Consider the following 15899-nt stretch of genomic DNA (forward strand, 5'->3'; position numbering starts at 1 on the left):
AGCCAGCGCAGCCGTCGTCCCCCTGTGCGGCGTGGGGCGCTCCCCCGCACTCACGGCTTTGTCCTAGCCCTCTCCGGAGCCGTGCTGGGCGCTGCAGCTCGGGCCTGTCCTCGTCGTAGCGAGAGGCTGGGGAAGGGACCTCAGGAGGTCTAGTCCGATGCCGTGCTCAGAGCACCTCCATTATATCATCCCATCCAAGGCTTTGTTTGAACTGCCGAGGGTGGAGAGCCCACAACCATTTTGGGTAGCCTGTTCCAGTGTTTTACTACCTTTCCTAGTGAGTTTTTTTTTTTTTGTTTTGTTTGGGGTTTTTTTCTTTCCAAATACCTGACATCGAATTCCCTTGCTGCAACTTGAGACCTTTGCTTGGCCCCGAACTGCTTGGGCCAGTCATCGTTGCATGGCCTGAGTCAATCGGTCTACTGATGGTGGGAAGTGGCTGTGGGACCTCCCTCGCTTTGCCCCCCCCTAGTCTCACCTCTTTAAATGCTACAAATGGATGGTTACAGTGGTCTGCGCCTTGTCTGCAGTCTTCTAGAGCCACCTGAGATGAAGCAGCCCAGACAGGATCCTTCCCAAGAAGTGCAGAGACTGTTTTTTCTGCCTGTTCTTGGACCCCAACCCATAGGGCCCAGCTACGTATTTACATGAAAGCTGGATGGAAAGCGACTCTAGAGTTGGTGCTTGAAAGTGTAACAGCTTTATAGCTGGCTGGTTCTCGTTCTAGCTGGGTAGCCATTCTTTATTGTGTGGTGATTTCATTGCACGTGTGGCTGGCCTAAACTTTATTGCATGATTAACCAGTGAATTGCCTAATATTGATAATGTGTAATAGGGGCCCTGTCCTTGACTTCAGCCTACAGTTTGGTTTCAGCTACTACTCTTGTGATCAAATTTCAGTTATCCTTTGGCTTGTTAGAGTAAAACATGGCAGCCAGGACTAGAATTCAAGTAAGCGTTGGGATCAGTGTTGCTGTTCTGACAGATGATTGCTCTGTTCATCCTTTCTTCCTAGCCTCCTAGCTTAATGTACCTTTTCCCCCCCCTCATACCATGTGCTGTCTTAAGCTTCCTCTTTGTTCTGATACCTGCAGATTTTGCCCTCTTTTCCTTACCTTGCCAGGGCAATGGCTGGTGTTCTGGTAGTCTCGGGTTACTATTGTATCCTTCCAATTTTTCTCCCTGGAAGAGGACTGCCAAAATAAGATACTCATTTGTCTTGAACCCTAATCCTTGTGTTACTAAAACTTCAGGTCCTCATTTTAGGATGGATTTACAAGATCTAAGCATTCTTATGGCCTACGGCTCTTGTGGAGGTGGCATGTACAGGTAGAATAAACCCGAATATTTGAAAGCTACTTAATCAGATTTGTGAGAATCTGAATGTTCAATATCCGTTTTGGACAAGGGACAACAGTGGTTAATTCTGGCTACGTACATGGACATATGGCTGCTTAGCACTGTTCAAAGCACCACTTTTTACAGAGCAGGAGATATCACGTAAAGGAACTAGTAGAAAGGTTAAGGTCAGTTGGGCAGACATGCATGCATGTATGTCTGTCTGGGCTTGAAAATTAGGGCTGTGGCTTTTTCCTTCTATGCAGAGATTCTGGCGACCAAATTATCCAAACAGATGCCACTTTCTGCAGCAACACGGCGTTGGGCAGAATAGTGCTCCAAAAAAGGTGGAATATGGCAGCTTCCTTGGTAGCCCTTTTACCTAGTACTTCTATTGTGCACCTTGCACAGGATTTTTGTTGGTAAAATGTGTTAATGTGCCCTAAATTAGAAGAAGATGAATACTGTGTACAAGGTGCCTGGCTTAAAAATCCATTGCCTTGTCTTCCAATTGTTGGACACTGGTAAACCATGCAGCAGTTCTGTTTTGTTTTTTTTGTGAAAAATTGGTTTTCATTTGCTGTAACACTTGCATGTCTGGACACTGTCATTTTACTTTGCTTATACAATATAATTTAAGAAATACTCTTCTCTTTTGAACTAGAAGAGGATTTTATTGCTCAAAACTGTCTCTTTGGATCCTGAGATCTGGTTATACTTTAAATGGAGAACCATATCTTTGTGACTGAAACAGCAGAATAGTTTTAAGTACATCTTCTGTTATAAGCAAGTTGAAACACTTTTAAATTCTTGAAATACTGTTGGTAGTACATACATCTTTAAGTACAGATGGGTAAGAGGTGTTAGTAGGTCTGATCTAACACTATTATTGTCAATAAGATGGTTATCCAGAGCTTTAGACCCTAGCATGTTAAAATGTTGCAGAAACTTCTTTCCACCTTTCTTGCTTGGGACTCTTCCGTTCCTGTGACTACCCACACCTTCTCCTCCAGACTTAGTCTTTTTCCAAAACAAGCAAATGGATGGTTTCAGTGTCCACAAGGTTGCTAAACTTTTTTTTAACTTTGTTTTAGAATGGGGATAGCAAGTGCCTAGAGTTCTTGGGTCCTCACAGAGGCAAATATGTTGGCTACCCTTTTCTCCCCCACCCCCTGGCTTCAACTTTAGAGCTGCTGTGTATTTACAGGTGGGACGGTGTCTTTGAGAGGCAGTTCTTCAGGTAGGCGGACTCTTAACAAATGAGAACTTTTTATAGATCATAACTGAAGCTACTTTCCAGGAGGAACTGGGGTAGGTCTCAGATGCTCTAATCACTAAGCATACTGCCTTGCATGAGCTACAGTCTCTTAATGACTTGGGAATAGTATACCCTCATGTAGGTACTCTGGGATAGTCTAGTCTTGAAGATAACAACAAAAGCGTGGATAGCTACCAGTATCCATATTGGGAATGGTTGCAGCCTCCCCTTTAAATGCAAGTGTTAAGCTGACTGCTACTGTAATACGATCAAATAGGAGAGCAGGATTTAAAGCAACTCTGTAGTTGAATGCCGTAACAACTAATTTGAGATGCACTTACTTAAAGGGATTGGTATGTTAAAATTTCCCCAACTTACTGTCACCTCAATCTGGTCTTACTTGAACTTTGGCAGGCTTGCTGTCAAATGTGCTCCAGTTTCAGGGAGGTGCAGGTTCAAGTGCTGAGTAGCATCACAGTTCAGTCCTGCACACTGTACATGCTGTACCCTGTGCTGCTCTGATCAGCAGAGTGAGGGAATGGTCCTCAGCTGCAAACCTAGTCTTGAGTTCTTTCTGAAAGAGGAGCAGTTGCCCACAACTACCTATTGATCTGTCAGAAAAAAATAAAGTCTCCAGTAAGCAGCCCCATCTGCTCCCAGAAGGGTCTGTAGGTAACCTTTTGATTAAACTATCAAAGACATCTGATTTTAATTTTGGTATGGACTGCCTGGACATCAGTGACGAACATAATCTCTGTGCCTGTCTATACCCAGATAGAGGAAGGGTCTAGGAGCACAGAAGCATCTAGATCTGGGGTTCTGAGCCAGGGTGCTGTGACAGATGCTGTGGTGGTGGCAACCAGGTAAAACTGCTCTGTGAAGCCTTGCTGCATTAGGGCTCTGATCAGCCTAAAGCAAGCAGGAGCTGCCTCCTGTTGTACAGCCCTTCCTGGTGTGGCCCCTCCCATGTTCCTCTCAGAAACAGGTGTGGAACAGTTCTGCCCATGTGCCTCTGTTTCCAGGAGGGGCCAAACTGGGAAGGGCTTCACAGCAGGAGGCGGCTCCTACCTGCAATAATCAGATCAGAGCCTAATGCAGAAGGAGAGCATGCATATACCATAGCACTTCCTGGCTGTGCTGCCACTGAATGGGGCACTTCTTCCTGGAGACAGCCACATCCAGTTGAGAAGCACTGAGAAGTTGAGGTAGTAGCAACAGTGGTTTTCAACGAGAGGTACTGCCACATTAAAAACAACACCCCTGATCTAGATGCAAAGAAAAGAACATTCACAGCACTACACAAAAAACCAAGATGTAATGCTGATCAATAACTGTCCCTGCTTTGTCCAGCTAACCTTTTTAAGAAGGTTAAGATGCATCTCTAGCACTTACAATGGCTGCAGTAACAAGTTCAGTTATAGGGGCACTGAAATAAAAGAAATGATTATTGGTAGAGGCTTGTTCTCTGGAGGTGGGTAAGGTAAGACTCCTTTCTGATGTTCAGTAAGAGCAAATGAAATATGCAGTGCAATGAAACATCCATTCTGCTATGTGACCCATTAGGGACTGAATTGTTGCTTAGTAAATATCTGATGTACATTAATAGTCCATTTTACCAGGGTTAAGTAGGCTCTCTGTCCAGGAGGGTCCAGCATAAAGTGAGGCTTTCAGACTGGGGAGGACTAGAGTAGTAGGGCACTAATATGTTGGTCCTCTGGTTGATGATGTGTCGTTGCATGAAATGCACTGGAATTCAAGGAGGATTAACTGGATTAGTGTAAATTATAAATACTAGTGAATCCCTACTCTGTTCCTAGAAACAAATCCAGAAGTCCATTCAGCGTATCTGTGCAGATATCCAAGTTAATGTAAGCAAAAGTCCGAGTATGTAAAGAAGGGGGGCGGTGGAGCTTTTAAGTGCATTAACTAGTTTGCACCTCACCTTATCTGCTATATTTCTGAACTTCAAAACTAATTTTTCCTGAAAAACAGAACTTTAATTTTTAAATTAACTGGAGCCTTCATACCTGAAACTTCCTGTTCTTGTTCCCTACTACCACAGCTGCGACTGTCAGATGCGGTTTAGGGTCTCCCCATTTTTTTGACCTGATAGTACTGCATTCTTTGAGGGAGCCCTCCACTTTAAAGCAGGCATCCCTAATCCCAAAGTCCTCAGTATTAAGTTTAAAGCAAGTTGGGGACATCAGTTCTAGGCTGTAGTAAGGGAGAGGTTCCTGGAGAAATAGGATGCATGGTGATAGTAGTTCCAAAAGGTATGTTTGTGTTTTTTTTTTTGTTTTTTTTTTGTTTTTTGTTTTTTTAAGATATGGGGGGGAAACTACTCTAGAGCTACGTTTTAGGTATAATAGCTTGACTTCAACCTATATCTTGCAAAAATGTTTTGGAACATTAAGAACTAATACCTACTGCTCTCTCTCTCTCTCTCAAATGCTGAAGTGCGGTCCTTTGGTACTGAAGATCGGCCTACAGATAGACCTGCGCCTCCAAGAGAAGAGATATATGAATACATTATTTTCCGGGGAAGTGACATCAAAGATATCACAGTGTGTGAACCTCCAAAAGCTCAACACACTCTGCCACAAGATCCTGCCATTGTCCAAGTAAGCACCTTCATTCTGAAATGTTGGCAGAAAGCTTTGAGGAAATGCTGCCAGCTCAAAACTTGACCTAAAACAGATGGGTTTGCTCATCTGTAAAAAAACAGGTCTGTGCTCAAAGGCAGGGCAAGAATTTACTTAGTTCACATTGAAACGGTTATCTGTGAAACTATTTGTTATGACTGCAATATTAAAAGCTTCACAAACTGACAGGACTCTCTTACCTAGTAAGATGATGCAGAAAAACTGTAACGAGGAAATTGTCATTCATTTTCAGGAGTTTTACTTCAATTATTTGACAGATGATGTTTAAAAATTGCCAAGATAATTTCAGTACTTGACAATTTAACTGTAATACAAGGAGAATTGGAAGCAGAACATGCAAATGTTTAGAGTTGTTTGGCAGGACCATGGCAATATACTTACACTGTATCTTGTTTATGCAGTCATCATTGGGCTCTGCTTCTACATCATCTTTTCAGCCACATGTGCCTTACAGTCCCTTCAGAGGTATGCCACCCTACAGCCAGCTTGCTGCCAGCTCTTTACTGAGTCAACAATATGCAGCTTCTTTAGGCTTAGGTGAGTGGGGTGGGGGGGACCCTTTGATTTTTAACGTTTGTCTTTTTGGCTAGGTTTTGAAGTAGCTTGTTCCTTAACATAACTAACACTGGATCTTTGCAAAGTGACTTGCTGCTTGTTTATATGCTGTCATCAGTTAAAGCAACCAGCTGTATGAAACAATCATTCTCTAAAGAGGTTAGATTAAACAATAGTGCTGTGTGTGTAGGTGAAAGTAAATATCAAATATTCTTTTGAAAAGAAGCTAATTGCTTTTAAGTGTAGCATGTCTTTGGGTGAAGTGAATCTTGCATTCCTTTTACACAGGACTGTAAATGCTACTTCAGTACTGATCTAGGTAACTTCTTGTATCTCCTTCCAAGTCCTCCAAATGTCTCTGCTACCTTGTATCTTATTCGTGTACTTTTTTCTTTTTTTTTTTTTTTGCTTTTCTCTTCTCCATTCTATCTCTTTAGAGAAGTTGGTAAGCCCTCCAGCATCAGCAGCTGCTTCCAGCCCTAGTTCTTCTCCGTCTCCACAGCCTGTTTCAGAGCCTGACATGTCTTCAGAGTCACATCAGCTCTCTTCCAAGGGTAACAGCAGTTTGAGGACTTTGAGTTTGGAAGACCTGCATGGCATTGCAAAACATTGTTCTGCTCGTTAACCCTCTCTTAGAGTAAAACTAGTTAAACTGATACTTACTTGCATATACCACATACATGGGCCACTTGGTTACTGCTTTATTTCTGACAAGTTGATGTGAAATCAAAGTAAGCCCTAGCTCTAAGTACTGAGACCCAAAGATGGGAAAGGAGAGCAAGGACAAAATAGTAGTTAGTGTTCACATAGAAATACCTGAAGATGGTGGGTTGTAGAGGATACTTGCAAGCTTATTGTAAGTCTTGCCTATTACTAGCTTACATGATGGAGATAAAATGGACTGTTCTTTCCTACAAAGGAAGGAACAGTCCAAGATTGTAGTACTGTTTGGAGACTAGCTATATCCATGAAGTATAGCACTGCCTTCAACTTTGCCGAAGGATTGTTGGGAGGCATCTCCCCAAAATGGGTCATTGTAGATGGCGCTTTGCTTCAGGTAACTAACGAATATGGTATTCATGCTGTACGGATCAGTGCTTGACAACCTAGACTTCTGGAAAGTTTTATATGGGCTACCGTGCAACTGTTTTGGATGTAGGTCGGTTAGAATGCAATTTGCAGGTAGGTTAGGTAGGAAATAGGCTGAAAGCCTTTGGTACTTTCAGGGCAAGTACTCTTGGTAAAGCTGCCAAGTACAGATAGCTGGCTGTAGCTGCTTGTAGTCCACTCAGGTTTCTGGGTTGGGATGCAAGTGTGCTGATGTACCCATCTTCCAACCTTTGGGGGCATCTCTGCCTCTCTATTTATCTATCAAAAGATCCATTGAGAGTAAGCTTCATAGTATTATATTATTGTGTGGGTTTTAATATGTCCTTGTAGAGGCTGTATTACACAGCCTTCTCACTAGGAAAGCTGTTATAATTTGCATGGTATATGGTGGAATTGGATGACCCAAAACTGTCAGTAATGGCTTGGCTTTTTGTATGCTGTTTTTGTTTGTTTTCTTGTTTGTTTGCACTTTCCTCTGGTTTGTGTGTGGTCTTTCCATAAACCAGGTATACGGAAGCAAATGTGCTGTCACTTAAGCAAAACTACCAACTACTCTTAACTCTGTATAGAAATGTTAGATGTTTCAAAGTAGAAAACAGTAACTTGGTACCTGCAGGGATAGGCCAAGTGATCCGGATGCTCTTCCTGATGCATCTTAAGATGTGAAATATAAGACTGAAAAAAGCGTGAATGAAGTCCTGGACCAAACAAAAGTACATGGCTTCATTAAAAGATAAATTTATCCTCAGTGTAGTGCAGAATTAAAATACCAAAGTGATGTTGAAAAACTGGTCTGGTTTAAGCTGCTACTTATTCAAAAGTTGTCAGTGCACCAGTCAATAACTATTTATACATCTTTAGAAAATCTTCAACTACTACATACGTGATATAACTATTAGAGCCATGCAACTTTATTTTAACAGTAGATTTGACATTCGTACCTTGGTTCTGATGATTAAAAAAACCCCAAACAAACCCTACAATAAGACCAAGCTGTTAATGAACTGAAAGTATCTGATCCACTCTTACGAGAAAATCAAGCCTGAAGTACTCCACTCTTATGAGACAATCAAGCCTGTTTTAGTCAGAGACCTTATTTGTAAAATAAAACCTATGCAAAGAAAGGTATCTTAAAGAAATGAGAGCTTGTCCATATTGGGAGCTTACTACATAATTAGCAATTTCTTTAATTGGGAATTTTATAAGGAATGCATATTTAACTTGATCTAAAAGCCCCATGTGTAAGGGTAAACTACTTTCTGAAGGGTAAAATTGATTTTGATTTGGAACTTTGTATTCCAACAATATTCACAGGTGGCACGTGAACCAGCTGTAAAACTGCTGAAATGTTCTTATAGATGTAGACAGGGCTCAAGCAGTGTTGTCCTAACTATTCCGTGGAACACTTCCTAGCATACAGTGTTTAGTTGCTTTTAAAATAGCTGCTTTTTCTCTCCAGGTGCTGGTTTCCCATCTCTCCACCCAGTACGCAAGAGCCCCATGGTGGAACAGGCTGTTCAAACTGGTCCCATTGATAACATGAATTCACAAAAGCCACCCCCAGCAAAAGTAGTTCCAGGGATCCAACGTAATGGGCGGCAGATTCCACAAAGCACCAAGACAAATGGTATGTGAGCACACAAGCTTGCTTTCAAATGGGAATGTGGAGCTTCTTTAGGAATGTTTCAGAGTTAACTTGGATAGTTCTTGAGCCCCTCAATTTATTATTTTCCTTGTACTTTTAGGCTTTAAACACTATCCCTGTCTTTTTGTATAGATACAGTACAGCCAACACCTGTGCAAACTCAAGGTCAGGTGAATGATGAAAACCGAAGACCACAAAGGAGGAGATCAGGTAGGTTGAGCCTATCTGAAGCCCAAGACAAAGGCCTTCAGTGAAGGATATTGGGCAAAAGTGCTACAGGTAGCAAAACGGCCTTTTGGTATGACTTCCTGGCATATAGTATTAGTTAACACAAGTTTCTTTAGCTTGCAGTGCTACAGACGGTCCTCAGTCGAGAACCTCAAGTATAATAAACCAGACTGAGGAGAGCTGCTCTGTTCCAGCTCTCCCAAAACTTTAGGGTAGGGGTATATCCTTCTAAATAAAGGCAATGCTGAAATTGCAGCACAACAAGCTACACTTCCCTTTGTTAAGGATCCTAGAAAGGAATTTGGAGTAGCTACAGGCAGAAGTGGTATTGGAGCTCTTCTCAGGCTTGTCTAAAGACGATACAGAAGCATAGCCCCTGCTTCCTCCCCCCTGCCCCCCATGTGAATGGCTGAACTTTTAGGGGAGTTTTGTAGATCTGCAGGTCCCAGGGTGTGTAGATTTGATGGGGGAAATCTCTTCAAGTATATGGGAAGTGTGCATTGGGCTGCTCCCCCTGCCCCCACCAGATAACTTTGATTTACTTGTTACATTTGTGTCAAATGCCTAAGATAACACTTGCAGGGAAAGTTGGGTGTAATAGTAAGTCTTAAATCTCCAAGAATGTTTTCCAGGAAGTTAAAGGATTGCTGTAATATGTCTCTACAGCTAAGTTCAGAAGTTACTTTATCACAGGACTGGAAGCCAGAAATCTCCTGAGTTCTAATCCTGGTTTTCTCTGGCCATGAGCAAGTCACTTAGCCTTCCTGTGCGTTACCAAGCATTTAAACTCTCCTGCTTTCAGGAAACAGGAGAACCAGAAATCGTTCTAGAGGACAAAACAGACCAACCACTGTGAAGGAAAATACTATAAAATTTGAAGGTGATTTTGATTTTGAAAGTGCAAATGCACAGTTCAACAGAGAGGAACTTGACAAGGAATTTAAGAAGAAACTGAACTTTAAAGGTTTGTGGCTTCACTAAACATAAATGGCTCTACAAATTTTAAACGAGTGCAGACAGATGTACTCTGAGAAATTGCATGGTTAAATGTGGAAGCCTCTTGCATCTAGCTTGAAGGAGCAAGAAAGGATGGCTCTTCAGCATGCAGCCAGGGAGTGAGTAACTAATCTTGTGTCTTCAGATGACAAAGCTGATACAGGGGAAGAAAAGGTGGATCCTGGAGTGGCAACTCAGAATAATGATGGCAATGCAGATGAGGAGCTCCTAGGACCCAATTGCTATTATGATAAATCAAAGTCTTTCTTTGACAACATCTCTTCAGAACTGAAATCCAGGTAACCTCTGCTTCCTCCTTTCTCTCTTCCCTAACTCCCTTCCCCCCCAGAAAAAACTGTTGGCAGTTTTTTTGCCTCTTCAAACTGTTCTAACCCATTGCCTGGACTTCTACTATGCAGTTTTAGGACACTTCTATGAATGTGCATCAGTGGAACATTTTAGAATCAAAATGCTAGAGCAGTGAGTGAGAAGGACTCCAGAAGTCCTTGTTTAAATGTCTTGTGGGAAATTCTCATTAACAGAACTCCAGGTGGAGTTTGACTTTACTATACACTGAAATCTTTTATTTTAATGTACTTGGCATAAACTGGTTTAACCCCCCCCCATCATAACTGAATGTTAAATCTTAATTGATCTAAAAGTTCAACAGCATTTTGAGCAAATGGGTACAGAATCACTAATAACTAGACAGCATTCAAGATGCTGGAGGTTGCATATTCCATTTTGGCTGAAACTAGCTAGGCAAGTCCCAGCACTGCAGTATTTTGTGCTCCAGTCAAATTGTGATTGCTGACTTGCTCAGTTCCAGGCGTACAACATGGGCTGAAGAAAGGAAGCTCAATACTGAGACTTTTGGGGTATCTGGTCGGTTTCTTCGTGGACGCAGCTTTCGTGGTGGATTTCGAGGTGGAAGAGGTAGTGGAGCAGCACGGCGAAACCAAACCACTCACAGAGCTGGTACTGGAAGAGTGTAACTATGGAGGCAAGTGGTGTAGCAAGTACGCATGTGGTCTTGTCCACTAGGTTCTCTTGCAGTCTTAATAGCTGATCTGTTGTGTCCTGTGTGTCTGCTATTCCTTTAACTGGGCAAAACTGCCAGTTTTATGCAGCCTTTTTAGTCTGGATTGTCGGTCTTGCAAGCAGACCAAAAGTGACTTTTTTGTTTCTTTACAATTGGACTTTTTTAGTTTTGTCTGCTCAAGTGGTATCACAAAGTGTGTAGACAAAGTATCTTATGATTTGTTGGTCATTCCTCCTTCCTTTCTGGAGTGAATGTTGACCACTTAAATGCCCCTTGCACACTTTGATTACTGAGATGATAGCAAAATTCAGATCTTGGCTGTTGCTAGTTCCTGCAGGTCCAGTCTAAATAGCTCAGAAAAGCTGCTTGGCTTACATGGGGAGGGACAGGGACTAGGAAAGGGAAGGGCTTGTTCCTTGGTTATGAAACCTAACTCTGTCTTTCTCTGGCAGGCTCTAACACGTTCCACCATGAGGGTGATCCTTTTGTATATAGGAAGAAAACAACGAACTGCTGCACTAATGTGGGATAACGGTTCATCTTGTTTACTGTCTGAAATCCAGTGACGGAACTTCATATACTACTGCTTGTATTTTGGACTTCAACTTACTTTGGACCAGCATCTAGCAGCTGGCATCTTTTTGGAAGAGGGAATGTGTTCAGGGGTATCTTCTTCAGGGCATCTTTTTTTATTTTTATTTTTTTAAGCGCAGGTTGACTTGCGATATGGCTCTTTCTGGACTCCAAAGCTATTGTAGTCTAAACATAAAGTAAAACTCCCTTTCTGTACCCTAAAGGAGACTATCATGCTCTTTTAACTCTTTAAAACGGAACCAAAGCTCACCAAAATAAACCAGCTAACGTTTTTTGTCCTGAGTAACCAAATTGGTGCTTTGCTGGTCTCTTGCTGCCAAGGCAGCACGTGGAGTAGCACTTGGTATCTGGAAGAGTGGATTCCTAGTGCTTGGTTATGTATAGTGTGACTGGGAATACTGGATTGCTGATCATGTAGTGGTGTAAAGAGCTGTGCAGCTATCTGCAAGTCCAGTACTACTTCAGAGGTACCACATGCCTCCATAGAATGGTACTGGCCAGCCAGCTGCCACCAGTTCCCTTTTAAAGGTACTGGTGCTGTGCACTCTTTGGAAGAGCCCAAAAGCTGCTTAATTGGCCATGGTCCATATAGGGAAGGTGCCTTGCTGCATACCCTAGCTTGACCAAGAAGGGGGGGTGGGGGAGTACTTGGGGCAGCAAGCAGTTTTCCTATATTTGGTGGTAGCTGATTATTTAGTTACTTATTTCTGCAGTAGCTTAATAAGACTAAGCTACTGAAAAGGTGGAGAAACCTCTGGAAAAAAAAAAAAAAAAAGAGGAGCTGAGGAAGGCTTCATTTGCCACAACAGTACCTTTTTTCAGTAACTGGTGCGTACTGCAGATGGCTTCTGCATGCTAGTACTGAGTGGTGAAACACTATGAAACATTGCTTTCATTTAAACTAGGAAAGGGAAGCCCATATAATTTAGCTTAATGGACAGGCATGTTTAATTTTGTTTCCTCTAAACCTCCTCCCCCCCCCCCAACTTGTATATAGTTGGTTTTTGTTTGTTTTAAGAGTTGTGTATGGGGGGCTGGGTGGGAGGGTTAAACTCATTTGCATGACTAAGTGAGCTAAGCTGTTAGGCATGTGTCCCTTTTTGGTTGATGGGGGAATTTTTGTTGAAAAAGCACCTTGATAATGGAACCCCTTTACATAGCTAGAATTTTAGTTTACGCATTGACTAAGTTTACTGTAAAAGCTTGGATTTATTTTTGTAGGACTTAATTGCTCAGAATTAGAAAATTAGCAGTGGGGCTTTCTATGGAGTAATGTACACTTGTAATTACAATAAACATATAAATGTTTAACTCCTCTTATTTCTGTAAACTGCACTCTGCAATGTGGGAGCTGGTCCGTGGGCTGACAGCTCGGGCATCTGGGAGATGTCAGACATCAGGGTTGGTTCAAACTGCTCCTAGGAATCTCTGCCTTCTGTCCTCATAGGACTTCCCAGAGTGGGCCTTGGACAGGAGCTCGGAATAGCTGGTGTTGACACTGCCACATGCTCTAGTGGCATCCAGCCTTCACGTTCCCTTTTGTCTAGTCTGTACATTGGTTAGTTGCTTCTGAAAGGGTGACTGCCATGGTTATGTATACAAAACCACTTGTCACACCTGCACTTCACCTTGGCTCGCTGCTGCTTACATTTGTCCCTTTTACATGCAACAGCATTGCTGAAACAGCAGTGAGGAACTTCAGCATGTTGCTTTGTCCCTGGAATGGCAATTTCCCTACTATGTCCAAGATTAGCCTTACAGTTGATAATACAGCTTAATATAGTAAAAAGAAGTTAAGAACTTTGTCCCTAAACCTTGGACTTCTTGCCAGTGCAGAGCTACCTATCTGGACTAATGTTCCCAGAACAGGATTCCTGGCTGCCTGGAGTAGACTCCCCTGCTAAGCAGTTCTGTTCAGCATACTTAAGCAGAAATACTATTTCAGTGAACCTATCCACTCCTCACTGTAAGGCAGCTGTCCATGTAGCCTCCTGCATCTTAATGGGGTGCAGGGAAAAATAGGCCAGACCACTCCCAAACCTAACAGCTGTTGTAACTTAAGGGTGGGCTGATTTCAAAGCACAGCTGTGATTGGTAGGTATCCAGTCAAGATCTAAATATGATCCTTCATGTGCAGATGGTGTATCACACAAGACAAAGTGCTAGCTTCAGACTGGCTCAACAATATTGGGTCTCTGCTTACAATGCCTTTCTAATTGGTTCATACAGACATTTGGTATTTTTAACGAGGCCATAGTCTAGCTATGAGGTTACTACCAGTGGTCTAAGTAAAAACTGAGACTGTCTGTGCATTTTGCAAAGCTTTCTCCAGGAGCTGCACTCAAAGGGAGAGTTTGGAAATCAACACCTTAAAATTGCAGGACATTTTAAGGCAGACGAGATGGGGCTAGTGCGTCTTTAATAAAATTGTCTATCTAGGGTTTTTGTTTGTGCTTGAGAGACCTTGGTATCTGATTATCAGAAAAAAAATCTAACTATTAATAGTGTTCATAGACTAATGGTCAAAGATGGATGATACAAACCTGTTAAACACCAGGCTTTGGTAAATATAGGGCACTATCCAGGTTTGTATTCAAGATGCTTTGCATTTTGGGGGGGGGGGGAGAAATGGTTTGGTTTTTTGTTTGCTTGTTTTTTGTTTTTTAAGTTGCATAAGGAAGGCTAAAGTCAAGACCACCTGACAAGTTTGCAGTACAATGCCAGCTAGTAATAAGGGTTTTGTTAGTATGTAGGAGCATAGAAAACCTTAGACTCAGATGGTTCAGGGTCTTGTTTTCCATGTTCACATCCTAGTATAACATCCTTAAGCTAATTGTGCCTTTAAATCTTTGTGTGCCTCAGTGGGGGGCTCTGCACCCCAGGTAAGGCTGCTTCCTGGCATGGTGAGAGACCCATCGAATGTAAAATGGCTGTTATAGGTCACTGTATGGTCTGCCTGGGAAGTGCTGTAGGAAGGCTTCACGTGCCTGACACTTCCAGGCTGTAGTAAGGCTAACCTGCATTTGCACTTCTGCAGGGATGGTTGGCCCTAGACATGGAGATGTCCATACATACGTCCTATCTTGGTAGCAGGCCATCCGCTATTCCTGGATGGCAGAGGGGATGGGAACTCATCTGCAAATACTTGCCAGATCCTTCCATTAACTCCTAGCAGGGGCATGCCCAGGGGATGCAAGTGTGGTCTTAAAGATGCCTTCCTGAGATCTAACTAAGTTTTCCAAGGGTGTCTGGGCTCCAGAACTTACTTTCCTTTTAGAAGAATCACTAAGGGCCGTAGCATGCTCAGTCCTAAGAATGGACTTGGAAAATGTGAACGAAGTGTCTATATGTGGGGTAATGTCTGCTTGGTTGTGCAGCTAGCCTGAAACAGCTGGGTTGAGGCACAAGCTACCTTCTTATTTTCAAGGCATTGCTGACCTCACAGACTAATTATAACAATTTGAACATCCACTTTAAACAGTGAGCTGCTGATCAAAGCAGAGAAAGGAGTAGAAGAGTTACGGGAAAGGTTGAGGGGCAGCAGGAGTTCTCTGCAGCCATGATACCTTGTTAACCTGAATTTCCAGTCCCAGAGCCCTAGGACAAGCCCATGTCCACACTGTGACCCCTGCTTTGGCCAGAGGTCTGGCTACAAGAACTCGCTCTTCAGCTTAGATTTGTGCAATATATGAATCCTACATGTATGTGAGTAGTGTGACAAATGCCTTTTCCAAGTCCAGATCTTACATCTTCACCCGCCTGAGAACAGCTTTCTGTCTCTGAATCTTGGGTTGCGTGTCCTCTCATTCTGCAATGCTTCCCGCACGAGCAACTGTTCCTGCTTTTTCTACCCTCTTCCTCCTCCCCCCCATACTCTTCCTTACCTGACTCACTATCCAGCTGATTCATTGCATTTATTTGCAAACTCTCCAGGGATGCAGTCTGCCTGTAGAGTAGCATCCCAATTGACTGCCAGGTGGTAAACTGTTAATGACAAGGACCACAGACAAGCTCTTTTCAAATGCTGTGGTGGTTGCCTTTTTGCTGCCTCCCGTACCTTGGTTTTGTCCCTTTTGAGTACAATTATTCCAGTCTCTCATTCTTAAATGTTGTGACAGATCAGCATTAATCAGTCAGTTTGTATTTGGCAGATTAAGGTTAAGAGGGAATTAGAAGGTTAGGGGAAGGGGACGGGGACATCTCCTGTCTCCTTAAAAGGTGCCTGAGCTGAACTCAAGTAGGTATTTCCAGTGGAACGACTACTGTGAAAAAGCATAGTGACCAAGCCAGAACCAGGAGTGGCTCGCGAAGGAAAGGTACTGCTTCGGAAATGACTCGTAAAAGAGGATTAGTAACTCTTCCAAACAGACTGTCAGTGAGAGGAATTAGAGCAATTTCTCCAGAGTGAAACAAGCTCTGGGCCAGAGCTGGGCAAGGAACAGCTTTCACTGACCTACCCTGGGAAGAGCG

At 42.8% G+C, this 15899-nt stretch overlaps 1 protein-coding gene across 4 annotated transcripts in view; it reads left to right on the forward strand.

The window, feature by feature from the left end:
- Positions 1-12740, forward strand: part of LSM14B (LSM family member 14B) — a 13414-nt gene extending 674 nt beyond the window's left edge. Inside the window, exons 1-10 of one of the 4 annotated variants that reach the window (XM_025206839.1) lie at positions 76-277; positions 5054-5217; positions 5661-5796; positions 6252-6368; positions 8384-8551; positions 8702-8779; positions 9600-9761; positions 9939-10092; positions 10617-10796; positions 11288-12740. In XM_025206839.1, coding sequence (XP_025062624.1) covers position 277; positions 5054-5217; positions 5661-5796; positions 6252-6368; positions 8384-8551; positions 8702-8779; positions 9600-9761; positions 9939-10092; positions 10617-10788 — 1152 coding nt within the window. In that variant the 5' untranslated portion in view covers positions 76-276 and the 3' untranslated portion in view covers positions 10789-10796; positions 11288-12740. Of the gene's footprint in view, positions 1-75; positions 278-5053; positions 5218-5660; positions 5797-6251; positions 6369-8383; positions 8552-8701; positions 8780-9599; positions 9762-9938; positions 10093-10616; positions 10797-11287 lie in introns of those variants that run through there. The other 3 variants (XM_025206838.1, XM_006025925.3, XM_006025926.3) reach the window with 3 other exon arrangements.
- The last annotated feature ends 3159 nt before the right edge of the window (positions 12741-15899 follow it).

This window comes from Alligator sinensis, unplaced genomic scaffold, assembly GCF_000455745.1.
Source record: "Alligator sinensis unplaced genomic scaffold, ASM45574v1 scaffold1046_1, whole genome shotgun sequence".
Taxonomy (NCBI): domain Eukaryota; kingdom Metazoa; phylum Chordata; order Crocodylia; family Alligatoridae; genus Alligator; species Alligator sinensis.